General features: G+C 34.4%; 4 protein-coding genes across 4 annotated transcripts; all 4 read left to right on the top strand.

The window, feature by feature from the left end:
• Positions 1-985: 985 nt before the first annotated feature.
• Positions 986-1,921, top strand: LOC308259996 (olfactory receptor 5M8-like; the record flags this gene model as incomplete). Its single annotated transcript, XM_080691337.1, has 1 exon — positions 986-1,921. The coding sequence occupies one exon, from the start codon at positions 986-988 to the stop codon at positions 1,919-1,921; it is 936 nt and encodes a 311-aa protein (XP_080547463.1).
• Positions 1,922-9,338: 7,417 nt separating this feature from the next.
• On the top strand, positions 9,339-10,271 carry LOC308265628 (olfactory receptor 5M3-like; the record flags this gene model as incomplete). The annotated part of the gene is made up of 1 exon (XM_080699422.1): positions 9,339-10,271. One exon carries the CDS (start codon positions 9,339-9,341, stop codon positions 10,269-10,271), a length of 933 nt encoding a protein of 310 aa, XP_080555548.1.
• A 9,304-nt stretch (positions 10,272-19,575) lies between these two features.
• OR5M3 (olfactory receptor family 5 subfamily M member 3) lies at positions 19,576-20,508 on the top strand (the record flags this gene model as incomplete). Its single annotated transcript, XM_080699409.1, has 1 exon — positions 19,576-20,508. The coding sequence occupies one exon, from the start codon at positions 19,576-19,578 to the stop codon at positions 20,506-20,508; it is 933 nt and encodes a 310-aa protein (XP_080555535.1).
• A 4,978-nt stretch (positions 20,509-25,486) lies between these two features.
• LOC308259985 (olfactory receptor 5M9-like) lies at positions 25,487-26,417 on the top strand (the record flags this gene model as incomplete). The annotated part of the gene is given in 2 exon segments (XM_080691329.1): positions 25,487-25,665; positions 25,667-26,417. Coding segments are annotated over 2 exon segments (930 nt in total).
• Between the last annotated feature and the right edge of the window lie 1,402 nt (positions 26,418-27,819).

Raw genomic sequence — 27,819 nt, 5'->3', positions numbered from 1 at the left:
AATTATGTAGATATGAGTATTCATTTTTTATTCACACTACTTGGCAAAATCTGAATACTCAATATTGATGTATGGTTGAAAGCAAGATGTAAAATGTAGACAAAATAGAAAGGGATATTGATAAGGAATGAAGTTACAGGCTAGGAAATCTGATAGACAAAGAGGATTAATAGTGCAACTAGAAGATAAAGAGACTTGAAACCCAAAGGGATGGATACTTAGTAAACAGTGTGACTGGATTTATCAGTGTTTTAGTTTCTGTTTTATTAATAATCTTCACCCTAGTGTCTCCTGAGAAACAAAGTCATAATTAAGAAAACATAAAAGAATAAAGAGAAAAAAACCCACACTCTAAGAATATCTAAATAATGTAATTTAAAAGAATATCTGTACTGATTTAAAGTTCTCATTCCTCAGTGAATGAAGCTATTTTGTTTTTAATAGTGCACTGTAGTCTTGTGGATTCCATCACATCACTCATTTAACCCTTCCCAACTTCCCTCTTCGTTCCTTCCCCCCTCCATCCTTCTCATGTTTGGCTTGTGATTGACATTGATATGTTTGTGAATGTGCATCAGGTACATTAGGGATTTTCCTCTTCTCTGCTCCTATCCCCCGCAGTTGGGTCAACTTATTTGCTCATCTATGGATTTTCTTTTTCATCTGGTGTTCCTCCTATTTTCTCCCTAGTTTCTGCATATTAGGGAGAGCATATGATTTTTTTTTTTTTTTTTTACTTTTTGTGACTGAATAATCTATATTGTTATTGCTGCTGCTTATTTGTTACTGAAGATTGAACCACGGTGGGCAAGGGGAGGAATTCTACCTCTGAACTACATGCCCAGCCCTATTTCATTTTTGAAATTTGAAACAGGAGTTCACTAATTTACTGTGTGCTGGACTTCAACTTGGGATGTCTCTAACTCAGTCCCCCAAGTACTGAGATTACAGGCACACCTCACCGCTTACAGCTCTGAATGAATTTATGAGAAGAAACTTTACCTCCGTGACTGAGTTTGTGCTCCTGGGGCTGATCAAACGCCTAGAATTGCAGTTTCTCTCCTTTGTGTTGTTTCTGGCTATTTACGTGGTCACCGTGGCTGGAAATTTCGGAATGATTGTTCTCATCCACATCAGTGTCCGACTTCACACGCCCATGTACAACTTCCTGAGTCACTTATCCTTTGTGGATTTGGGCTTCTCATCCAACGTGGCTCCAAAGATGCTCGCAATTTTCCTCTCAGAGAAGAAAACCATTTCGTACCCTGCTTGTCTGGTGCAGTGTTATTTTTTTATTGCCTTGGTCCACATTGAGTTCTATATCCTGGCAGTGATGGCCTTTCACCGGTACATGGCCATCTGCAACCCTCTGCTCTATGGAAGCAAAATGTCTAAGTGTGTGTGCACAGCCCTGGTCACTGTGCCTTACGTGTATGGTGCACTCACGGGCTTGATGGAGATCATGTGGGCCTACCGCCTGTCCTTCTGCGGCTCCAATGAAATCAACCACTTCTACTGTGCTGACCCGCCCCTGATTAATCTGGCTTGTTCTGACACCTACATCAAAGAAACATCAATGTTTGTTGTGGCAGGATGCAATCTCTCCTTTTCTCTGTTCATCATTCTTATTTCCTACCTTTATATTTTTCTCACTATCCTGAGGATGCGCTCTGCAGAAGGTAGACACAAAGCTTTCTCCACCTGTGGGTCCCATCAGACAGCAGTCATCATATTCTATACAACTCTTTTTCTCATGTATCTCAGACCCCCCTCAAAGGAATCTGTGGAACAAGGAAAACTGGTTGCTGTATTTTATACCACAGTGATACCCATGTTGAACCCCATGATTTACAGCCTTAGAAATAAAGATGTGAAAGAAGCATTTGTCAAAAAGTTCTCAAGGAAAAACATACTTAGCTAAAAAAAAAAAGTCATATTTTTTTTCTTTGGATCTCATGGCTCTTTCTACTTATTATTATGTTGAAGTACAGGATTGATGGTGAAGCAATATTTGGCTCATTGAATAGAAAACGTTTTCTAAATTTTCAAATGTGAAATAAAATTTGATTATGAAAGTTTACATGCTTGTAATTGGCATACATTTTGTTCATCCGTTATTTTAAATTATTAATCTTTCGGTACAGGTTAACTTTGTGATTCTAATCCCTGGGGTTAAGGCAGGAGCATATCATGATTCCCTTCCCAAAATTCTGAGAAACATCCAAACTGATGGTGGCTGTAATCCCACCAAACGTACATAGAGAATATTATGCTAAGCGAGATTATCCAGTCTCAGAAAATGAAAGGTTATATGTTTTCCTTCATACGTGGAAGCTACAGAGTAATTGGGAAACAAAATCTTCAGATACAGAGGAGAGATTTCAGTAGAATAATGGAAGTAGACTTGGGAAGTAAAGTTGGGAGGGGAAAACAGAGACTTGATGAAGAAAATACTTCAAACAATTCTATCTACATTTGTGAAGCTATCAGTACCAATTTCAATACTATGAACGTGGAGAAAGAGGGAGTGGGGCGGGATCTGGAGGGAAACACACTGGATCCGTCCATGAACATTTCTATCACAATAAACCTTGATGTGAGGCATCAAAACTAATTATATTTAAAAATACTTTTTAAGAAAGGTTTCTAAGGAACTGTTTCTGAAAGGGTCACTTTTTTAGGTGTTTTTTTTCACGTGTGATGAATAGCACATGTGTGATATTCCTGCTAGTTTTCTCTTGCTAAGCTATCCTTTGTTATAAAATTTGTATCAGCTGTGAATTTATGAGATTAGGGGACATACTGTATTATGCCAATTATATTTTTAGATAAATTATATGTTTTTCTTCATTATCAACATTAATCTAAGAATTAGAAAAGCTAATGGTTTTTTTGTCAATTGATTATATATGCTCCTGCATTGCTAAATTTTTTAATCAAGTTTAGAAGTCTTTTGGTTTAGTTTTATGGGTTTTCCTAAGTATAGGATCATGTCATCTGCAAATAGAGATAATTTTAGTTCTTCTTTTCCTATTCGATTTTTTTCTTGCCTTATTATTCTGGCCACAATAATGAGTATGGTATTTTAAAAGAAGGACACCGATAATTATTTGCACATATTTTTCTGACACTCTATACCCCAATAGGATGTAAAATTGCAGTGCACTCAAATTGAAAAAAAAAAAAAAAAAGGCGTGGTGACAGTGGGCATCTTTGTCTTGTTCTTGATTTTAAAAGGGATTCTTGCAGTTTTCCCCCATTCTGTATGAAGTTGACCTTGGGTTAATTAAATATTACCTTTAAGATGTTGGGTTTTTTATTTTTTATTGGTGCATTGTATTTATACATCATAATGAAGCAAAAAAATTGTGTAGACACTAATGCACACATCACCCAGCCAGCCTTCTCCCAGTCCTCATCACACTTCCTCCCCATCCCTCCCTCTCATGCTTCGCTTAGTGGTTGACTATGATATGAATTAGTACATCCTGCGCCTTATAGAGTTCCCCCCCATCCCCACAGTCAGGTTGCCTTATTATAATTTATTTATATAATTAAAGAAGTATATAATTTATTTATTTATTTATTTTCTAAATTTTTATTGGTGCACTGTATTCATACATCATAGTGGGATACAAAAAACTTTTCTAGACATACATGCACACATCGCCCAGTCAGCCCCCACCCGATCCCCAACCCATTCCCTCTCCATCCCTCCTTACCATGCTTGGCTTAGTGGTTGACATCTAGTATTATAGCAATTTATCCAAAATTAACAATGATAATCTCACATAACAGTTTCATTTGTCTGATACCAAGCTTTGATAACTTAAAGATAACATTTCATTATTTCTTTTTGCTTTCTTTCTTACCAGAGAATATTTTTTTCTTTTTTTTTGGTGAAACTATCTTACATTTATTTATTTTTCAGAAAAAAATCTATCCTAATATGGAATATGGACTCTAGATACCCAAAACAATCTCGAAAAAGAACAAAGCTAGAAGATATATATTTTCTAATTTCAAACCATATAAAGCTACAATAATTGAAACAGTGTATAATTTATTTTCTGATGAGTAGAAGGCTATTAATGGCTCATCAATGATGTGAGTTTAAAAAAATGCATCCTTTTTTAGCCTTATTTTTTCTGGGGGGAGGGTGGCCCTGGGGATAAAACCCAAGTCATCTTACCACTGAGCTACACCTCCAGCACTTTTTTTTTTATTGAAAGGGAGTTTCAGTAGGTTGCTGAGAGTCGCATTAAGTTGCTGTGGCTTTTCTCAAATCTGTGATCCTCTCGTTTCAGCCTCCCAAATACTAGGATAACAGGTGTGGACCACCACAGCCAGCTATTTTAATCTTATTTTTAATCAACTCTTTCTTAATGAAAAAATAAAAGAGATTTCTTTACTAGTATGGAGAAATATCTAGTGTTTGCCTAATGTAAAGTATGTTATTAAAAATACATGCTGTTACTGATGCAATATTGATATTATCACATAGGAAAACACGATCTTTGTCCACTCTTAAAAAAATGCAACGTATCTGTCAGGAACCTGAATATATGAGAAAAAAAAACAATATCTCACTTTTTTTTTTAGTCTTAGTTTTTAAAATTCTAATTATGCTGAGAGTTATTTCACTCGAGATTAATTTTCTAATACAGATGATGCAATATGTAGCATTTTAATTACTTCCTTGGGTTTCTGTCTTTATTCTCCAGTGAGAAGGCCCCAAAGTGAGAAACTTAACATTTATAAATCCTTCTCAATGATCTCTTAATGATGGCAGGTGGGATGTTTCCAAGAACAGTTTTACTTCATGTACAGGTAGGTCATGGACAAGGGAATCTATGTGTTTTATATTTAAAAAGTCAGTCTAAAATACAAATACTCTGGGCTGTTTTTGTAATTTCGAGTAGGAAGAGAATGTTCCATAAGGAGATTTTAGAAAGTAATACTGGAAAAACTTTTTGTGTGTGTGGTACTGGGGTTTCTGGAAGCCCTTCTACCTCCGGGCTACTCTCCCCGACCTATTTTATATTATTTTTATTTGGAAACAGGGTCTCTTAAGCCAACTCAGCTGGCTTCGAACCTGCGCGATCCTCTCTTGTCTCTGCCTCCCAAGCGCGGGGGTTACAAACGTGCGCCACCACGTCCGGCTGGAGAAACGTTGTTATGACAGTGGAACTCTGTTAGAAATGACTCTTTGGATTCAATGCACCAATAGAAGAGCTGTAACTTATTTGGGCACAGTCAACAATATGTCTTCAGAGTTAGTTATTTACAAAGAGGCCTTTTTTTTTTTTATAATAAATGATCCTATTCTGGCTAGAAGCAACTTGGTTCCTTTTTCTGTCTCTTTCCTGGTTGGAAATTTAAATGAAGACAGCCTGAAACCACCAGCTTGGCTTGTCATTTTGCATAACTGTCTTCTGTGTTAGGAATGGCACTTTGAAGGTGTCTATAAGAACTAGCTGTTTAAAAATGAGCTCTTAGCCAGGTGTGGTGGCACATGCTTGTAATTCCATCATCCTAGAGGTTCACAGATAGCCTCCGGTACTTAGTGAGGCCTTCTGCAACTTATTGAGACCTTGTTTCAAAATAAAGAATAAAAAAAATATAGCGTAGGAGGTGTAGCTTGGAGATCAAATGCCTCTGGGTTCCATCCCTAGATCTGCCCCCCCCCAAAAAAAATGAGCTCTGACCTTTTTTAGGGTGACATTCTACCTCAGTTTGCCTATAACCATGGAGTTCCACGAGATGCAAATCTTTAATTCCAAGCATGTAGGTTCCTGAGAAAACTTGATGAAAATTGTTCACCCAGCATATATTCCACTACAAATTGACTTGGTAGAAGTAGTAGGTGGATTTCATTAATTTGTCACTAGTTTGAGCAACTTTTGCTTTCCTGTTCAAATTGTCCTTAAACCGTCACCAAAATTGGAGGTCTTCTTGGAGCTAAATGCATCTCATTTGCCTTTACTTACTCATGGATACACTCAGCATGTAAGTTCTTAAAACAAATACCAACATTCTCCCATATATTTTCCTTAAGTGTAAAAGGAACAGTTGAAAATATATCTATAAATCATACGATTTATGATTATCAAGTAAATAAATGAATCTGTAAAAATATTCTTTCAGAGTGCTTTCATTAAATAGGCTGAGAACATAAGAGAACATTTTTAACATAAATGTGTGAAAAATGGCAAATGATTTTGAAGAGGTTAAAGACAATGATGTGGATCTCCATGTAGATTAAAGGGTGTATTAATGCGTTTCTGTTTATCTTTTTTTATGAGCTCACAGACTAAGCAACACATTTTTATTCTTGGAATTTAATGGAAACAACCTGTAACATTAAATATTATTTATTTTAGTCACTGGATATGTTCTAAGAAGAAAGAAAATGATTTCTTATTTTTTGAATTTCCATTTTCCCCTTTATAATGTGAATCAGCAATTTTTGAGTTTTCAGAAGAATGCATATCATTAGAAAAGCAAAAGATAAATAGTAGTGAATAAGAAGAGGGAAGATTGTAGATGAGTCGAAAGAAGAAGCATTTTGTAGATAAAGTCTCTTGGTAACAGCTATAGACTCAGAAAAGGGAGACCAGTGAGTTTTGTGGTAAGTATTGAATTAAAAATAGCAAAAAAAGAATTATTATTTCTCAACATGTTATCAGTGAGATATACCTTAAATTACTAAATATTTAGTAAAGGCACAGCAAGAGGAGATTTATGAAGATATTAATAGAAATGCATGAAAGTAGAAGTAATGAAAAAAGAAAGCGGTTCTAGCACCCATTACTTTGCTCTTGTGTGTCAGAAACCCTTTCACTTCTGTTACTTGTATAATTTTACTGATTCCTCAAAAGAGCCCCATTTTTCAAAAGAAGAAAAAACTTCTCTGACAGATGAGTAACATACATTATCATAAAACTAAAAACCAAATCGTGTTGCCCTTTACTGTGAGATAGTAATCTTTGCAAAAGAGCATTTTGTAAGTGCTTACAGTAGGGTATAGTGATTAATATATAATCTCTTTTTAAAATAGATTCTCTATAATTTAATGCTGCTTTGAAAAAGTCTTTAGAAAGATATTAAAATTTTAAATAATTGTCTACATATTATTGTACAATTATGCTTTAGACTAACTTAAAGATATTTTTTATTTAATATGCCATTTATATTTATACTTTACTGATGTAGATATAAAAAGTACTCTTTTAGATGGCAGAAAAACCATTATATGAGTTGTTTCTAAATTATATATATATATACAAAAGTGTGCATGTGTTTCAGTTGTTACTGTGAAGATTATATGATTATATGTGTATAAAAGACTTTAATATGATACATGTTATAACTTGTTTTCTCCTTTTAAAAATATAAAAATAAAATTGACACTGCAAATTAAAGTACTTAATGTATAACAATAGAGAATGTTGAAGACTAAAACAGCCTTTCTCCTAGACTTCAACTATTAAGACAATTTAACATTCACATTAAAATGTTTCTCCCTCTCATTCTGTGTATTGTATTTTTAGATAAGCACAATCATAAGATATTTAAACATAAAATTCTTAATTATTAAAATTTGTGAAACTTCTGTGCAAAATAACATGAATTTCTTAGCCAGAAGTGGCTACTAAAGTAGTATCATAGAAAAATATACTTTTCTTCACAAAATCTGTGAGAAATATCAAAAGTTTCTTATGGCCCTTTGGTTATCCTAAAGTAATCTAAAAGCTATAAGAAAAAAATACCAAGTTCTATATTTCTCAAAGCATAAATAAAGGTGAGAAAATATAATTTGAGTTGTTTAACAAATCAATATATAATAAATTAGTGGAAGTTTCATGAGTTTAAAAATAAGGAAATTAGGACCCAAATAAAATTTAATTAACAGAGTAAAAAACAGAACACACAGCTTAGCATTTTTATTAGTGTGTCCTTTCTGTAATGTTCCATGTAAAGTTATTTTAGTTAAGCCTCATAACAACACCATAAAGAATACCTTCTCATTATCTCCAGTTATCTATGAGGAAACTGGCAAAAAAAATAAAGTAACTAGTCTAAGGTAAAAACAAATCTAATAAAGAGTAACTCTAGAAATTAAATCTGTGGCTTTATGAGCTTTACCATCAACAAAATATTTCAAAATTTTAACATAATTTTAATGTAACAAACAAGTGATTGAAAGGATTAATTTTAATAAATTTTTATTTGTGTATTATAATTATACATCATAATAAGGTTCAATGTGATAGAAACATACATGCACACGACACCTGGTAGTTTCTCTCTGGAAACTCCTTTTTTCTAATACGTGTTATTGAGATTTCTACCTTCCCTTTTTGGTACATGCTACTGAGATTGGTAGTGATACTTTGATATATGTATATAGCATTATCTTGATCTTGATTTTCTATCAAGTTCTTCACATCACCAGAAACCAAGTGGGACGTAATAATAATGACATTTTTTTTCTAGTTGGTAATTTATTGACAAATGAGGAATAGTTTTATGAAGAACTATCAGTGGTCCAATTTCTTGGCCCATAAATAATTGGGACATAAACACTAAGTTACTGCTCATTTTTTAGTAATCTTACCTCAAAATATTTATAGTATTATAACACACTAGAGGGTATGTGAAATTTTGAGAGCTAGCTATCTTAATCTGATGCACTAAAAAACCCCAAACAACCTCCTTTCCAGTACTTCAAAAATTATTAATTTTTCTGATTACATTTTGAAAATTTCATTAATTTAAGCTTTGATATTTATAGATGAATAATACATCATTTTGTTATTCAAAGTTTTAAGAGAGAAAGTAATTAGATTTGACAAAATATGTTATTTTCTGTGTAAAATACCCAATCTATATTCATGAATTAGAGAAATAAATACTACTAACAAAATATATGTGAGAAAGAAGAAAGAGTTGATAAAAAGAAAAATAGTGGATGTTTTGAAAGTAAATGGGTTAGAAGCTGGGTACGGTGGTGCATACTTGTAATCCCAGTACTTCAGAAGCTCAGACAGGAGGACGGCAGGCTCGAAGACAGCATGAGCAATGTAGTGAGATTCTCTGTAACCTAATGAGAACCTGTTTCATAACAAAAAATAAAAAGAACAAAAAGGGCTGAGATCTTAGCTTATAGGTAGAACACCACACACACACACACACACACACACACACACACACACACACACACACGGTAAATGGATTAGAAAAAGTAAATTAATGAAAGGAACTAATTTAGTCTGTGTATTTCCTTATTTTTTTTCTAGATAAAATGCAACTTTCTCTGGATCAGATTTAAGAAAATGCTCAATTTTACTGATGTAACAGAATTTATCCTTTTAGGATTAACTAGCCGTCCTGAATTGCAGCTCCTTTTCTTTGTGGTTTTCTTACTGGTCTATATTGTCACCTTGATCGGCAATATTGGCATGATCATATTAATCAGGATCAGTCCTCAGCTCAACAGTCCCATGTATTTCTTCCTCAGTCATCTGTCCTTTGCAGATGTGTGGTTCTCCTCTAATGTCACTCCTAAAATGCTGGAAAACTTGGTATCTGAAACTAAGACCATTTCCTATGCTGGATGTATAGTGCAGTGCTTTTTTTTCATTGCTTTTGTCCACGTAGAGGTCTTCATCCTTGCTGTCATGGCCTTTGACAGATACATGGCGATTGGCAACCCTTTACTCTATGGCAGCAGAATGTCGAGAACTGTCTGTATCCGACTGATCTCTTTCCCTTATGTGTACGGCTTCTTTATCAGCTTAATCTCAACCCTGTGGACCCATGGTTTGTACTTCTGTGGAAACGTAAAGATCAACCACTTCTACTGTGCAGATCCAGCGCTGATCAAAATGGCCTGTGCAGGGACTTTCATCAAAGAATACACCATGCGCACGTTAGCAGGGCTCAATTTCTCTTATTCTTTATTGGTCATTATTGTCTCCTACATATTTATCCTCATTGCCATCCTGAGAATGCGTTCTGCGGAAGGTAGAAAGAAAGCCTTTTCCACATGTGGCTCCCACTTGACAGCTGTCATCATATTTTATGGAACTCTCTTCTTCATGTATCTTAGAAGCCCAACGGAAGAATCTGTAGAGCAGGGGAAAATGGTGGCTGTCTTTTACACCACGGTAATTCCTATGTTGAACCCCATGATTTACAGTCTCAGAAACAAGGATGTAAAGGAGGCCATGAGTAGAGGGATCCATAGAACATTTTCAATTAAGTAAAAACTTAGAATGGAGGACGAGATTCAAAGCTCACTAGAAAGGGTGGAAATCAACTATTTCTTTCAGATAACTTTGAAGAGATGTGTTATTTATATTTCCAAAGAGAACACAAAATGAATAAATAATTGTAAAGGCAATAATAGTGCAGAGGCCAGGGAAACCGCTGTTGACAGGACTCTTTGGGCCATACTAACTGTAATGATAAAAACATGTGGATGGCATCAGCTAGAGGTTTTACCATCCACACACTGTCAAAGTCAGTATGTGAATTTGTAATTCAGAGTTTTCTTTTCATGATTCTTTGACATTGAAAAATGTTAAACTACTTGTGAAACCCAATGTTTCAATTCTACTTTTAAAAGAATTGGGATGGTATCTCTGGTCTCTTTTTGTACTTAGAGGAGGATTTGATGCAGGATTATAAATTGCTATTTCAAAATGCTTAAATTGAGTATGATTTCACTATAAGTCACTGTTATCTTTGGAGATGACATTCCAGATGATAAAATATTTTATGTAGATTGTATAACATATTGAATCATATTTAATTAACTTTATACAATATAAAATTTCACTTTCAATATATACTGAGTGATTTAATTAAATTCATTAATACAGTATTTTCTTAATGTATTATAATATTTATTTATGATGCAATTATGTTTCAATGTTTAAAATGATTATCAGAAAGTGATCTCCCCATCTTTTGTTGTTTTGAAATTTAGAATAGTTTTTTTCTAATTTTATTTTAACAAGTTATTTGTAGAATGTGTGTGTGTGTGTGTGTGTGTGTGTGTGTGTGTGTGTGTGTGTGTATGTGTTACTAGGAATTGAATGCAGGGGCACTTTAGCTCTGAACTATACCTCAGCCTTTTTATTTTTTATTTCAAAACAGGGTTTTACTAAATTATTGCATGCAGGCCTTCAACCTGTGATCCTCCTGTTTTAGCTTCCCAAGTACTGGGGTTGTATGTATTTGCGGCCATGCCCAGGCACTTATAAAATATTATATATATATATAATATATATATATATATATATATTATATATATACATATATATTCCTTATACTTTCTTTCTATTTTTGTTTTGACTTTTCAAGTTTGGTGGTAGAAGAAACTGACTGTCCATTGAAAGTTCTAGAACATTTGTTTGTACAATATCTGTTTTTAACAAGTCATAATTTATATATAGCAGACACTCTATCCTTCGTTATTTTACTGTATTGTTGCCTAACACAAAAGGTAAATAGGAAAGCAGGGAATAAGTTGAGGCACAAAGAAGTAAACTTTATTATCAATACATAAAGTCTTTAATTTTTTTCTGCTAGGATACAAGTAATGTTCATTTTTGTTTGGCAATAAATTTACGAGGATACTTAAAACACAGAAGTGGCTGGATATGACGGCACATTCAAAGTCAGTTTCAGCAATTTAGTAAGGCTTTCAGTAACTCAGTGAGACCCTGTTTCCAAGTAAAAAATAAAATAGAGCTGGAAGTGTAGTTCAGAGGTAAAAAGTCCCTGTATTTAATCATCCAGCTTCACGATAAAATAAAATAAACAAACAAAACTCATAAAACTGAGGTTTCAGCAAATTAAATGCATGTATTTATTATATGCATAGATACATATACATATGTGTATCCTTGTATATGCACATAAATATTTGCATATGATTGCATATGTGTGTGTTTATGTGTGTGTAGCTATATAGCTTTTTTCAGATTTTAATCACCAGATCAGAGTTTTATAGGAACTCCCTACTTAGAAATTTTCTTCAGTACCAAGTTGTTGTCTCATAAAAGTAATATTGCCTTTTATTAGAATTTATTTATTATATTAGGATATCATATCATATGATGCCTTAGTGTACTAGCTTATTATCACTCTCAAATTTAATTTCAAGCTGCCTACTTTACCAACAAATTTTTCTGTTTATCAATGTCCTGTCATAGACTGTAGGGCTTAGCCAATTTGTAAGTCAGAAACATTTTTCACATCATTTAGATATAATTGGGTACTAATGAAGATAAATGTTAGAGCATATCCCTTGAACACTTGAATTTTTCAAATCTCATTATTTGTATAGTGAACTTTTTGTTGGTTCACTCATTTGCATTGAAGTGAAGTAATTTTTCTAATCACTCTCTTCTTGAGGATGCTAATTCATTGCAGTTTAACTTACCTTGGAGAAGAGATCGTTTTTGACTGGATAACCATCACAATAAGAATATATTTTTTCTTTGCCCCCTTCCTCCTGCCTCTCCCTCCCCTCCCTGTACATGTCTTTGATATTGGTGTGGGTAATGCTGCATATATATGCAGCATTATTTCATTATAGGTTTTGCTTTTTCTCCGCCCTCTTTCCCTCCCTCAAACCCTGTAAGTCACTACATTGGAATCTGCTTTTTACTTGATGTTATCTTTATTTCTGAATTTCTCTCCAGCTGCCACATATAAATATGTATCTATATTTTTAGGACTAGTTAATTTCACCTGGCATGATATTCTTGCATTCTATCCATTTTCCTACAGATGACATGACCTTGTTCCTTTTAAGGGCTAAGTTCCATTGTGTATATATTACCATAGTCATGTCATCTAGTCATCTGTCAATGGACGCTTAGACTAGTTCCATAGTTTGGCTACTATAAATTGTGCTGCTGTGAACATGAATATGAAGTATGGTTAGAATAATTTAATTTCAATTCCTTTGGAAAGATGCTGGGGAACTCTATGGCTGTGTTATGTGGGAATACCAATATCTACATTTCCATTGTCATAACAGTATCCTAAACTGTCTACAGAATAGAGGCTCCATAAATATTTATCCCATCAAAGGACCCACTATCTATTCTGCATGATACATATGTTTAAGGCTTGTTTCTTCTCTTCTTGTGTTCATAACTTGCTTGTATTTTCAATGATAATGTAGTCACATCTGCTAAACTTTGTTAGTGTCCTCATTAATGTTATGATAAAAGTTTCTCCCCCAAATATAATTGTAGAGTTCCCTCTGATATTTACAAATACAATTTCATTCTTTTTTAGTGAAAAATAAAGGCAAATAAAAATCTTTATTATATTTCTTCGCTCCCTTGGCAGTTTCTTGTACAAGCAGCTGAAGTTTACCTAAGGCCATGTGGATAAAACCTGTCCATAAAAGTCTCCAAGGATTCGTCTTGCATCCATTCTCTTATGTTTTGCCTGTATAGTAGATGCAAATAGAGTTCTCAGAGGTCTCGGGGAATAGTGCGGAGTCACTGGGTAAAACGTTTGGTCTTACAATTCCTGTGGTGATCTGCTTTCAACATGTCTAGTTACCTGTTGTGTAAACAAGAAATAAACTTCTACTATGGAAAACCATAAAGATTTTAGAGACTGTTGTGGACAGTGGTGTTATTTTAACTCATATAGACAGGCAGTATAACCATTCACACAAAAGTTCATCATATAATAATATATTTGAAATACACTAAGATATGTCTGGGGTGTCTCTCTCTCTCTCTGTCCCTAGTGTGTGCATGAATGTGAGTAAGTAGGACAGGAAACAGTATCCACAGGACTGTCACCTCCATGACATCTAACAAGATATTAAGAATTCTATGGTCATTAGGGAAGCAATGATACATAATACAGTGTACCTAGCTTCAAACTGTTCATAATCTAGCATCATAAAGCATGCACTTAAAAATTTCTGAAACATGATGTGATACTTACTATATAAACTAAGTGATATGGAAATGAAGGAGAGGATATTTTTTATTTTCAACAGGGATTTCTCAAGGAAATATTTAGAAAGATGTTTTTGTATGATTCATCTAGGTAGCTCTTAAGTTACTATCTTCCTGTCCTGGAAAGTACTTAATGCTGGAATAATGAAAATGAGTACTTGCTTTCTTTGTGGAGGTAGTTATATCTGAATTTCTCTATGCTAAAGAAGTGTTCCTCCAAAGCTTCTTACATAGCAGACCGCACTATTAACATTAAACCCAGAGGAATCATGTGGGGCTGCTTACTGTACTGTAGAGATTAGAATTAAAAACAAAACCTAACAACATTAAAACCAATAAAAAACATTGATTTTCATTGGGAATAAATGGTGGATTTAGAAAATTATAGGTTTTCTTTATGGTATTAGGCCCCAAATTTTGTAGATACTAAGCTTCTAACCATACATAACACACCTATTCTCTCAATCCTAAAATTATCCTCTCTAGACCTACTCAGGGGACTAGCTTCCATAGTCTTAATCAAGTACTTAGATTCCAGAGAATAGTCTCATTGTATGCATGAGCCATCTCATTGTTATTTTGAGAAGCATCTTAGGAATACTTGGACATGTTCTTCTCACATTTATGTAGTTCATCTACTACAAGCATAATCATTTTGCCCATTTTCTTCATTAAAAATATTTTATGGCTAGGCGTGGTGGTACACGCTAATAATCCCAGCATTTGGGAGGCTGAGACTGGAGGGTCATGGTTCTTGGACAGCCTCAGCTACTTAGGCCCTTTGCAACTCAGTGAGACGATGTTTTAAAATAAAGAAAAAAAAGTAGAGCTGGGAGTGTAGAATGCTCCTGGGTCTCATCAACAGTATATATATATATATATATATATATATATATATATATATATATATATGTATATGTATATGTATATGTATATGTATATGTATATGTATATGTATATATGTATATATATACATATATATATCAGCTATGTACAAAGTACAGAAATAAGACAGAAACATAAGAAATATAGTTCTCTATTCAATATCTCCATGGAGGAGGAAGAATAGATGTTGGGGAAACTCAGCAATTTATTAATTTATCCTATAACTTAATAAACAAGTGTCAACTTTTGTTTTAAGAACTGATAGTATACTATAGTGTAATGATCAGGCAACAAAGTTAACCAGTAGGCAAAAATAGCCAGGTAAACCTATTAAAATGATCGATCACATATTCACATGGTTTGGCTACATAAAAACATATTTTTGTTCCTTTATACTCACAAAGACCATATATCATGGACAACAGTTATCTAGTGGGGGTGAGACTTTTGTCTCCTCTTAATAGTTACTTCTTCAGCAACAGAATCAGATGACTAATGGTACAATTTTGGTATCCAGAATCTAGTTGCTAGTTTATTTAAAATTGCCATTTTGAATAAGTCACCGATGCTATGAATTCTGATTTTTTTCTGCAAGAAAGGAGTGATAATAATTGTTTAAAGAAGTAGTTAGGCCAGGCATGGTGGCTCACATTTGTAATCTTCCCGCTTGGGAGGAGGAGACAGGAGGATCGCACAGGTTCTAAGCCAGCGGAGCTGGCTTAAGAGACTCTGTTTCCACATAAAAAAAATATACAATAGGTCTGGGAGTGTAGCCCAGAGGTAGAAGGGCTTCCAAAAACCCCAGCACCACCAAAAAAAAAAAGGAAAGGTAGTTAGAAGAGATAAGTTAAATTGACATAAAATAGGCTTATGTTTACTTCAGTAAATACATTATTGTTGTGAATAATAATATTACTTATAAAATAAGAAAATTTAAACATATTTCCCACTTTGATATGCCATAGTTTTAATTAGAATAGTACTTGATCAGTCTTTTGAATTTGATTTTCATCTTGAATTTTATAATACAGGATTAGTTTATGAAAAGGCAAAGTAACATCATCAATAAGCTTAGTATGACTCCAATCTAAAGCACATTTTATTTGACTCAAAGACCCACTTGGTATGGTTTGAATGTCCCTATCCAAACTCATTTTGAAACTTAATCCCCATTGTGGGGTGTTAAGATGTAGAACCACATGGGACCTGATTGGGTCCTGAGGGCTCTCTCTCTACAGTGAATTAATCCATTCATGGATTATGGGGTTCATGAGTTATCTGAAGGTTAGATCAGTTATGAACGCAAGTTGGGCGTTCTTGTAAGCACCACTCCTGTCACATGTATGACCACAGGACCTTTGCAGAGACCACATTAGCAAGCTCCCTCACCAAATGCTCTCCTCAAACTTGGACCTCACAACCTCCAGGATGGAGAGATGAGTTTCTTTATAAATTATTTAGTCCTCTATCAGTTACAATAACAGAACATGAACTTTGACTATTTAAAATGATGAGAACTTAGTGGGGAAATAAAACTGTACACATTTTGCCATCAGCAAATCTAATCAGTTGATTGTTCCTCTAGAGATGTACTTCCTGGCAGTCATTCCTAAGGGAAAATTCTTAATTATTCCTTGTTTTCTAAGGCAAACATTTAAGGAAGGTATCTCTTATATATATTACTTCCAGTTTCTCTTTTGCTAAGATTAAACTATTTCTTACCTACATAGTATTCACCTTTCTACTTACTCTCTACCTTACTGGCAGTATTTGTCTTTATTCTCAGGTAAGTTAAAAGTGTATATATCAGATAAATGTTGCATTTTAGACTGACTGACTTATGTATTTATTTATTTACTTGTTTACTCAGTACTTGGAATTGAAACTCTGAACAACACTCCCAGTCCTATTTATTTTTATTTTGAAAAAGGGTCTTGCTAAGTTGATTAGGCTCTTGCTAAGTTGTTGAAGCTGGTCTTGAACCTGTGATCCTCCCATCTTAGCCTCCTAAATATTGAGATTACAAGTGTGTACCACCGCTCTCAGATTTTTTTTTTTAAATTTAGTCTTGGTGGGAATTTTTTTTTTTTTTTTTTTTTTTTTGGTGGTACTGGGGTTCCTGGAAGCCCTTCTACCTCCGGGCTACACTCCCAGACCTATTTTATATTTTTATTTAGAAACAGGGTCTCCTAAGCCAGCGCGCACGGCTGGCTTCGAACCTGCGCGATCTTCCTGTCTCCGCCTCCCAAGCACGGGGATTACAAGTGTGCGCCACCACGCCCGGCTTGGTGGGAATATTTTAATGATTCCATAGCCATTATGTGTGAGTGAAACCAAATGAAGATAAATTTTCAGTGGACCATAGATTTATTGTTACAAATTCCACTGATTAGTGGAATGCCTTTAATAATTATACCTTGCATACTTATTATGTTACTCGATAGTATTTTTTCATATTTATAAATACATGATAAAATGCATACTATTATTATTATTAAGTCATATTGAGGCACAGAGAAATCAGAAACAGGAATGAAAACATGTCCAAGTCCAAAAATAAGTCTTGGAGCCTGGATTCAATTAAAATCTGTCAAAAGGAACAAAACTCTTTAACCGGGACTTTTAATATTGCTTTATACCTAATATGGAAAGATCCACATTTACATGTGGTTTGTAATAAAGTGCTACAATAATCTAGGGCATGTTGTGAATACATTTTTGTTTTTGAGGAAATCTTCTGAATGTTCTTCAGGTATCATGCCCTCTATTTTCTTCCTCACAGACCTTGCATTGTTTAGGAATCAGATCTTACCAATCTAGATTTCCTGTAATTTTGCTGTTATTATTTATCTGATTAAGGCTGGGGTTATCTTGAATTTAACTTTTGCCATCTTCTCCCTTTGTTTATGTTGGCTCATTCTGATGCTGAATAATCAGACCTGATGCTCTAAAGATGAATTCCTCTTTGGGTAATCTTTGAGAGTTACATAAAGGAGAAAAATTCAGTAGCTCCAGGCATAGAGCATATAGGATCTGTTTATCATAGTATGAGTTGCTGACATGTTGGTAATTTCAATTCAGTGGTGAATCTAAGGAGTTTAAAGAAAATTTTAATAACTCTGTAGTGATTATTCTAAGGTACTTTATTCAGATCTTAGATAACCTTATGCAAATTTTACCTTTTAAAAAAGTTACCCACTAGTTAATGTCTCAAATTTTTATTGATTAGCCCAGGACTCAGGAATAATACATCTAATCTATTTTGGTTGTGTGTTTGCTTCTCCTGAGAAAATTTTCTTTTTAAATGAAATGAGTGAAAAGTTATGGATTATCATTGAAATTAAGAGTTCATTTATTTTCAATGTAAGAGAAAGCTTTGTTTGTTTTTGTTTTGTTTTTGTACTGGGGATTGAATCTAGGGGAATTCTACCTCTTAGCTACACACCAAGGCTTTTTTATTTTTTATTTGGAAATAGGGTCTTGCTAAGTTGCTTAGAGCCTAAATTTCTGAGGCTGGCCTGGAAATTCAATCCTCCTGTCTCAGCATCCCAAGTACTGAGATTATAACCCTGTTCACTATGCCTGGCTAACAAGTTTTTTTTTTTTTTTTTTTTTGCTGGTACTGGGATTCCTGGAAGCCCTTCTACCTCCGGGCTACACTCCCAGACCTATTTTTACATTTTTATTTGGAAACAGTGTCTCCTAAGCCAGCGCGCGTGGCTGGCTTCGAACCTGCGCGATCCTCCCAGGGATTACAAGCGTGCGCCACCACGCCCGGCTAACAAGTTTTATCTGTCCTGATCCCTGACTCTGTGATTATTTAGTAATAATTATAGCTATTGTCCATGAAACTGTGAATGAATAAAGTGCAAGTTAAAAGGGTCTTAGGAATGACTACATGCTATTTAACTACCAGAATTTATTTAATATAATCAACGATGCCATCTCCAAGAAAATTCATTGTCCTGTTGAAAATTAGCCACAAGTTTTAACTGGATAGATTTGCACTCTGTGAATAATGTGAATGTTTATTGATGTAATTAGAATCCTTCTCCTTCCCTTATTTAGCAATAAGCAAATTGTGTAGAAAGAAATTTGGTGGCTGTATGTGCTTCCCCAATGAACAAAATCTTAGAATTTTTAATTGTTGTAAAGACTAAACATAGGAGGAAGAAACAATTTCTTAGAGATATACAATGGCCGTGGTGGAAGTATACTATAAGAAGTTGCATCGAAAAAACTCTAAAACTCTATTACATTTAATTTTTCTACTTAACTTTAAATTTTATTTGTGTGTGCATATGTGTGCATGTACACATAAGTATATATATTATATATTTTTAAATATGTTGTTATTTCATGGATGAACACTTATGTGTTTGTCTCCATAATCTATGTTCTATATTTAACATCATATAAGATACTGGTGTTTTATGATTATAAAACACGCTAAAATTTCTAGAAAAATTATGTGCCACATCTATGATTTGGAATAGATTGGAAAAATATCCAAGAACACTTCTTAGAGTCCTCAAAGAAGCATCAATCATATTCTCAAATTCTGTCCCCATTATAAACTGTTATAACCAGTCTCAGAGTGTATCTTTATATTAATGCCTTTAATTCCTCCTTTCATTTCAGTTCCCCATGAATTTGTAACTTTTGTTGACTCAGAATTGTGAAAATGCTCAATTTCACCGATGTGACAGAATTTATTCTTTTGGGATTAACCAGCCGTCAGGAATGGCAGGTTCTCTTTTTCATCATTTTTCTTGTGGTCTACATCATCACTGTGGTGGGCAATATTGGCATGATTATCTTGATTAGGCTCAGTCCACAGCTCAGCAGCCCCATGTACTTTTTCCTCAGCCATTTGTCATTTGTCGATGTGTGGTTTTCTTCTAATGTCACCCCTAAAATGTTAGAAAACCTGTTATCAGAGACAAAAACTATTTCTTATGCTGGTTGTTTAGTGCAGTGTTTCTTCTTCATTGCTCTTGTCCATGTAGAAATTTTTATTCTTGCTGTGATGGCCTTTGATAGATACATGGCAATTGGAAACCCTCTGCTCTATGGTAGCAAAATGTCGAGAGTTGTCTGTATTCGACTGATTTCTTTCCCTTACATATATGGTTTTCTAACTAGTCTGGCAGCAACATTATGGACATACGGCTTGTATTTCTGTGGGAAAATTGAAATCAATCACTTCTACTGCGCAGACCCACCTCTCATCAAAATGGCCTGTGCCGGGACCTTTGTGAAAGAATACACAATGATCATACTTGCGGGGATTAACTTCACATATTCCCTGACTGTGGTTATCATCTCCTATCTATTTATTCTCATTGCCATTCTAAAAATGCGCTCAGCAGAAGGCAGGAGGAAGGCCTTTTCCACCTGTGGGTCCCATCTGACTGCTGTCATCATATTCTACAGTACTCTGATCTTCATGTATCTCAGACGTCCCACAGAGGAGTCCGTGGAGCAGGGGAAGATGGTGGCCGTTTTCTATACCACAGTCATCCCCATGTTGAATCCCATGATCTACAGTCTGAGGAACAAGGATGTGAAAGAAGCCATGAACAAAGTGATGAACAGAACATTTTTAGCAAAATGAAATTGATTTTTTTCTTTTTCATTTTAATAGTTTTATTTAAATATAATTTTCATATGACAAAATGCACAATTAAGAGTATATAATAATGAGTTTTGCTGAGTGTACAGACTCATATAAGCATTACTCCAAACAAAAAATGGAACAATGTTATTACCTCAAATAGTGATTCATTTCATTTTGCTGGCAATAATTCCCAACACACATGCTCACTTACAGCTATCTTTCTGCCATTATGAATTATTTATGTCTGAATGTCTGCATTAGAATTTTCTGAAGATGCAATTATGTATTATATTCTATTTATTTTTTATTGCTTTCTATTATTTGTTTGATAATATGCTATTGCCTAGTACTTGGGAAGTTTTTATGTTGTAGAAAGAAAAACAAAGAGCAATAAAAATTCAAAAAATAAAAGTAGACTGATGTATTCCTGTTGATGAAAGTCTTGAAGATCAATTAAATATGAGTAAAGTATTTAACATAAAAATGACTTGTAAATATACTACACTGAGGTTCTATTTAATCTTGATCAGAATGGCAATCTTCAATAAGTCAAACAACAATAAATGCTGGTGATAATGTGGGGAAATGGGAACTCTTCTACACTGTTGGTCAGACTACAAACTAGTGCAGTGACAGTGGAAATTCCTCAAAAAAACTGGGAAATCACCATATGATTCCGCTATACCATTCCTGGTTATCTTTCCAAAGGAAATGAAATGAGAACATTATAGTTATACATGCATGTCCATATTTATAGCAGCACAATTCATAATACGCACATTCTGGAACCGACCGTGTGTCTATCAACAGGTGAATAGATTATTGTATGAGATATACACACGATGGAATTCTATTCAGCAGTAAAGAACAAAACAATGCCATCTTCAGGAAAACAGATGGACCTGGAGAACATGGTGTTAAGTGATATTAGCCAGTCACAGAGAGTGAAGGGTCATATGTTTTCTCTCATATGCAGAAGCTAGGGAGTAATCAGTATACTAAGAGGGGCTTTAGAAAATCAAGGAGAGATTCCAGTGGAGTGAGGAAGGTGCTCTTGGGATGGGTTGGGGTAGAGAGGGAGGGTAAGTGAAGGAAACACTTCCACTGACAATATGTACATATGTGAGAATATAAATGCCAATTTCAGTATCTTGTATTGAAAAGGGGAATAGTGGGGAGGGAGCCAGGGGAAAGCTCACCAAGTACTGTGTGCATGTGTGTCACCATCACTATGAACTACATTATGATGTGAAGCTGTAATGCATCAATTAAAGTATGGAAAAAGATTATTTTTGTCAAAGATCATGGAAATACAGTCATTTAAATTGTTCATCTGCCTAGCTAGAGCCAAAATACTTTGTTTTCTAATCCAGAAGTTCAGTAAATAGATTAAAAATATTGGGGGCAGAAAAATAACATTTAGTTAATTTTCTAATGGCTATGCAACTGTTTAATGTTTAATGCTTCTTTCATTGTGATTGAAGGGTCTCTTCAGAGACTATGGTGTTGAAAATGGGAACACTAGTGCATTTAATTCTTTTTCAGTTTTTAGTATTCTTTGGGATATCTAACATGGTGTATATCTCTTTTGCAAATGCCAGTGATGTTTTAAGACTAGGTTGCAAGTAACTAGACTGTCCACTTTGCACAAGTTTTCGCCAATGCCTTCAGTCTGACTGATAAATAAGTCTGTGAATGTGTCATTGTGCAAATGTGGAGAGCCAGTGATTCCTGTCTTTTCCAGAATCAATAAACTAAATTTACATCCACATAGAACACTTTATACATCTTTGTCTAAGATATAGTATTAACATGAAATTTAGTTCACACATAAGTAATTTATTTCCATTATACATTTTCTAGAGATATTGTATATTAATTTAAAATTTCCTGGTGGAAAAATAATTATTTAAACAAGATGTGGTGGAACAGGCCAGTATTCCAGTATTTTGGCTGAGATATGAGGATCTCAGGTTCAAGGCCAGCCCCAGACCTTAACAAGATTTTGTTTTAAAATATAAATAAGTAAATAAATGAATAGGTTGAGAATGTAGTTCTGGGGTATAATGTCCCTGGGCTCAATACCCAGTATCAAAACCAAACCAACAAAACCCAAGTTAATTTAATTAACTTTTTCTCTAACAACTGAGAATAAAATCAGGATTTCTGAGTCCTTGAGCACTGAAGGATGTAGAAGAAAATTTTTCCTGAACATAATCCTTCTCATAATTTTCCAGACTAAATTGAAGAAGCACATACTTTAGAACTGATGAACAATGTAGGGTTTTTTTTTTAACCTGTTAGTTACCTACATTTAGATAGAAATATAACCCCACACTTAGTTTTCATATACATGTTTTTATTCTTCAGAATAAGAATAAAATTAGTCACAATCTCATAGAGGTGGTGAGCTAATATTTTAAAGTCTTTGAAAGTGAAAATGTACAAATAATGTCAATTTTTGAGTGCTTTTTATGCAAGGGGAATGGGAAAGAGAGCCATCGTGTAGTTCCTGACATAGAGTTGTTTCTATTTTCTGCAGATGAGAACATTGAGATTCAGAAGAATGTTTGTTGTCAAAGTTCAAACAAAGGGTTAGAACCAAAATTTTGATTCTAGACCTGTCTGATTTGTAACCTATCTACTTCTTTAAAGATGGACTCTACTCAGTTTTTCTTCCAGATGTTGTCATATGACCTATAGTTTGAAACCTGGGAAGGACCATGAGATACACAGGACATGCAATGTTGATATTGTCTATCCTCACATGTGAACCTTTGATAGCAGCTGAATAAAAGAAAGGAAAGTAACTGACAAATATTTACATCAATCACACCAATCATATGTTGCTGCAATGCATAGTTGACAATATGTTCGTGAAAGAGAACAGAACCTATGGGATGGTGAGGATAAATTATGTCATGATGTCAAGACTTCTGACCTCTCAGTTTCTAGAATTACTGTTCCCATCAGTGCTCATTAACTTCTATCCCTGAGATGTTTCTAGAATTGTAGTCATTATTCCTTTTATAATTACCTAGATGGTACCTCAGGGAGATATTCTCAATGCTCTTATCATTCATGACTCCACTATAAATAATGAAGAAGTATAATTTGCTGTTCTCCTCTGCTAAAGGTAAGTGTGCAAGTTTCATACACTTTGCAAGACAAATTCAGGCCAGAAATCTTGTAATGTTAGGTGCTCTTTGGAAAAGAAACTAAATATTTGTAGAATTCTTTATTATCAAAATATCTTATTCAACTATTGATTTTGACGTTATCATCTTAAAATATACAAGAATAGAGTTGTGGATATTGAATCAGTCGAAATGATTCATATATAGTAGTTTATACTGTCACTATTTAACTTGATGGGAAATAATGAAATTTTAATAAAGATGAATGTCATTTATTTGTGAATTACACATTCTATCTTCTTGGTTGTTGTGATAGATTATGTACATCTATGTAAGAAATTGGTTTTCTCCAGAAGTCACTGGGACTCTCTCCTAGATCAACTAAAACATTTAAAATTGGAGGGACAGGGAGAAAAAGTGGTCTACTGTCTCCACAGTCCAGTTCACCCAGGGAAACAAAGTTCATATTAATCCATGCAAAATGCAATATAAGAAGGATGGTTTCCTTCTGCTTTGGGGGATAATCAAGATAAATTTTATACTAGGTATAGTGGTACACACCTGTAATTCCAGCACATAAGAAACTGAAACAGGAAGATTTCAAGTTAAGTTTAGCTTTGACAACTCAATATTACTCTGTTTCAAAAGAAAAAGAAAAAAGAAAAGAAAAAAGAGAAAATAACTGTAGGTGCAGTTTAGAAATAGAATGCTTCTGGGTTCAAACCACATTGCCACAATAAGGAATTTTAAATGAAAAGAAACATTATTAGAATAAGTCATCAAAGAAATATCAATAGAAAGTTGCTAAGGATACAAAACTGAAATCAAATTATTTGACTTTCATCCTAATATTGCCAAATAGTAGATGCAGATACAAGGAGATCTTTTTAATGTCCCACTTTCCTCATTTACATAAAACATGGACATGCTAACAGAATTTTTTTCATAACAACTTTCATGAAAATGATTTAGTGAACATTCATTAAAAAGCAGCTATTCTTACAAATCTTATAAAAATGGGGCTGTTGCCACAAGAAATATTTTTTTCTTAGAGATTGTTAATAGTATTGAAACAATAAATTTATGGCATGATGTACATATATGGAATATGATGCCGATATAGAAATCAGTACACTTTTTAAAATCTCCATGTGTAAAGATAATTTTTTAGTATCTCTTAATGTAAGTACTAAATCAGGCAGTTTAAGGAATTTCAAGGTAAATAAGACAATTCCTGCTACCACACAACTAATGATTATGTTTAAAAAAGGAGAAATTCAGACATCAGAAAATGATTGAAACAACTTATGTTTCTTAGAACACCTTTATTATATATGGATGACAGTATATACTTGAAATATATAAATTATACTTAAAAATATATAGTTGAAATATATAAATTATACTTGAAATGTAATAGTAGCACCATTAGCAAGTAGTACCAAAAAAGTCTGATAATGAGATGGTGTGGGTAATTTAGTTAAGGTCAAAATATTTACATAGGAACCCCCCACGACTTCAATTCTGTTTCACAGCCAAACTCCACAGCTCTCAATTGCCTATTTTCATGCTTACATGAACAAAAATATATGAACTATGGACATATATAATACGGGAACTTGGATCAGATTTAAAACCTCAGAGCCTAGTACATTCTCAAGCTATTTTACATATAGTATATTTAATGGCCACATTAAACATTGTAAGAAATCTACATTTTAAACAGTTGTCAGTTTGGATAAAGATCTAAGCAACTCAAAAGTTTTCAGGATGAAATAAGTATATTCACATAAAAAAAATTCTCTCTAGGTAACACAGACTTCGTCTTTGTTAAGGCAATGCCAAATTTCACAGATGTAACGGAATTTATTCTGGTGGGGTTGACCAATCGTCAGGACCTCCAGGTCCTCTTCTTCGTGGTGTTCCTGGTAGTTTACATGGTCACTCTGTTAGGCAATGTGGGCATGATCATTCTGATCAGCCTGAGCCCACAGCTTCAGAGTCCTATGTACTTTTTTGAGTCACCTGTCCTTCGTCGATGTGTGGTTCTCCTCCAATGTCACCCCCAAAATGCTGGAAAACTTATTATCAAAGACAAAAACCATTTCCTACGCTGGATGTTTGGTGCAGTGCTATTTTTTTATCGCTCTGGTTCATGTAGAGGTCTATATCCTGGCGGTGATGGCCTTTGATCGCTACATGGCTATCTGCAACCCCTTGCTGTACGGCAGTAAGATGTCCAGGATTGTATGTGTTCGGCTCATCTCGGTGCCTTATGTCTATGGATTCTCTGTGAGTTTAATATGCACCCTGTGGACGTATGGCTTATACTTCTGTGGGAACTTTGAAATCAACCACTTCTACTGTGCAGACCCGCCTCTCATCAAGATCGCCTGTGGAGGAGTGCACATCAAAGAGTACACGATGATCGTTATCGCGGGCATCAACTTCACCTATTCCCTGTCGGTGGTCCTGGTCTCCTACACCCTCATCGTGGTGGCTGTGCTACGCATGCGCTCTGCAGAAGGGCGGAGGAAGGCCTTCTCCACCTGCGGATCGCACCTGACCGCAGTCTCCATGTTTTATGGGACACTCATTTTCATGTATCTCAGGAGGCCGACCGAGGAGTCGGTGGAGCAGGGGAAGATGGTGGCCGTGTTCTATACCACCGTGATCCCCATGCTGAACCCCATGATCTACAGTCTGCGGAACAAGGATGTAAAAGAGGCGGTCAGCAAAGCAATCAGCAAGGCGCACCTGGGGCCGTGAGTGGGGAGTAGGTATTTATTTTAGTGGTGAGCTGGTCCCAGTGATATATGATCAAGTGTGTAAAACTTTTAGCTTAAAACACATTATCTAAAAGTGTAATAAGCTTTCTACCCCACAGAATTCAATTCTCTTTTTCTAACACACACACACACACACACACACACACACACACACACACACACACCCCACATCCATTTATTTAAGAATCTTTCTTTGTTCCCATTCATCTATAGATCTAACCATAGCATGTCACTTTGGTGTACGAATAGGTCTCTTTCTGAGCTACCTGTTGAGACAAACCTAGTATAAAATTTTCTTAACAAGCTTTACAAGTATCTGTTAAGTATTACTGCATACATCCAATGATAAAATTGGTGTGTAACTTATTATCTAGTTTTGGTATCTATCAAGCTTATATAATAACTTGGGAAATATTCCAATCAACCTTCTAGAAGATTTTGTATAAGACCTTATATAAAATTAGAGTAACCTGTTTTTTATTTTTTTTTTAATTTTTAATTTTGTGGTACTGGGGATGGAATCCAGGGGCCTTCTACTTCTGGGCTATCCTCCCAGCCTTATTATTATTATTATTTTTTAAATTGGAAACTGTCTCACTAAATTGTTGAGGCTGTATTTGAACCTGCAATCCTCCTGTCTCACCCTCCCAAATACTGGGATTACAAATGTGTGCAACCATGCCCAGTTTCCTTTTACCATTTATGCCTTTTCTCTTTTGATCAATCTAGTAAAGCTTTATTATTAATTTAATTTAATATATCCTAGGAGCCAGTTCAGGTTGTTAACCTGCTATATGGTATATTTATTCATGTTTCAACTTGCTTTAATTTATTATTTTGTTGTTTTCAGATTTCTGGTTGGTTATTTTCCTCCTTTATTTAAATTATTTTTCTTTTCTAATATACACATTTTAAGATACAAATCTCACTATAAATGCTGATATATAAATAACTTACCTCTATAAATACCTCTCTACACTTTGAAAATATAATGTGCAGTATTGTCATTTTAAATTTTCATTCTAGTTTCTTTCTTGATTCATTTGGAAGAGATTTTAGGTAAGTGTAAGTATGTGATTTATGTTTTTATTTTTTGGTACCAGCAGCATTCTACCTCTGAGGTATACCCCAAACTTATTTTTTTATTTTTTTAAACAAAATTTTTATTGAACATAAATGGTATACATTTAAACTATATTTGGTGCCCTCCCCCCCCCCCCGCCTCCATCTTCTCTTCCCCCCTCCCACCAATGGTTGTCCAGGTTAACCACGTCCATATTCATAATTTTACACATATTCTGATGTAGACCCTCATTAATCAAGATCAGCCTTCCTCCTCTCCTATCTTTCCATTCAAACTTTGCTGATATTTCCCCTCCATT

This window comes from Muscardinus avellanarius (genome assembly GCF_963383645.1).
Source record: "Muscardinus avellanarius genome assembly, chromosome: 1".
Taxonomy (NCBI): Eukaryota; Metazoa; Chordata; class Mammalia; order Rodentia; family Gliridae; genus Muscardinus; species Muscardinus avellanarius.
The sequence above is the reverse complement of the archived record's forward strand: the minus strand, read 5'-3'. Positions and strand labels throughout refer to the sequence as shown.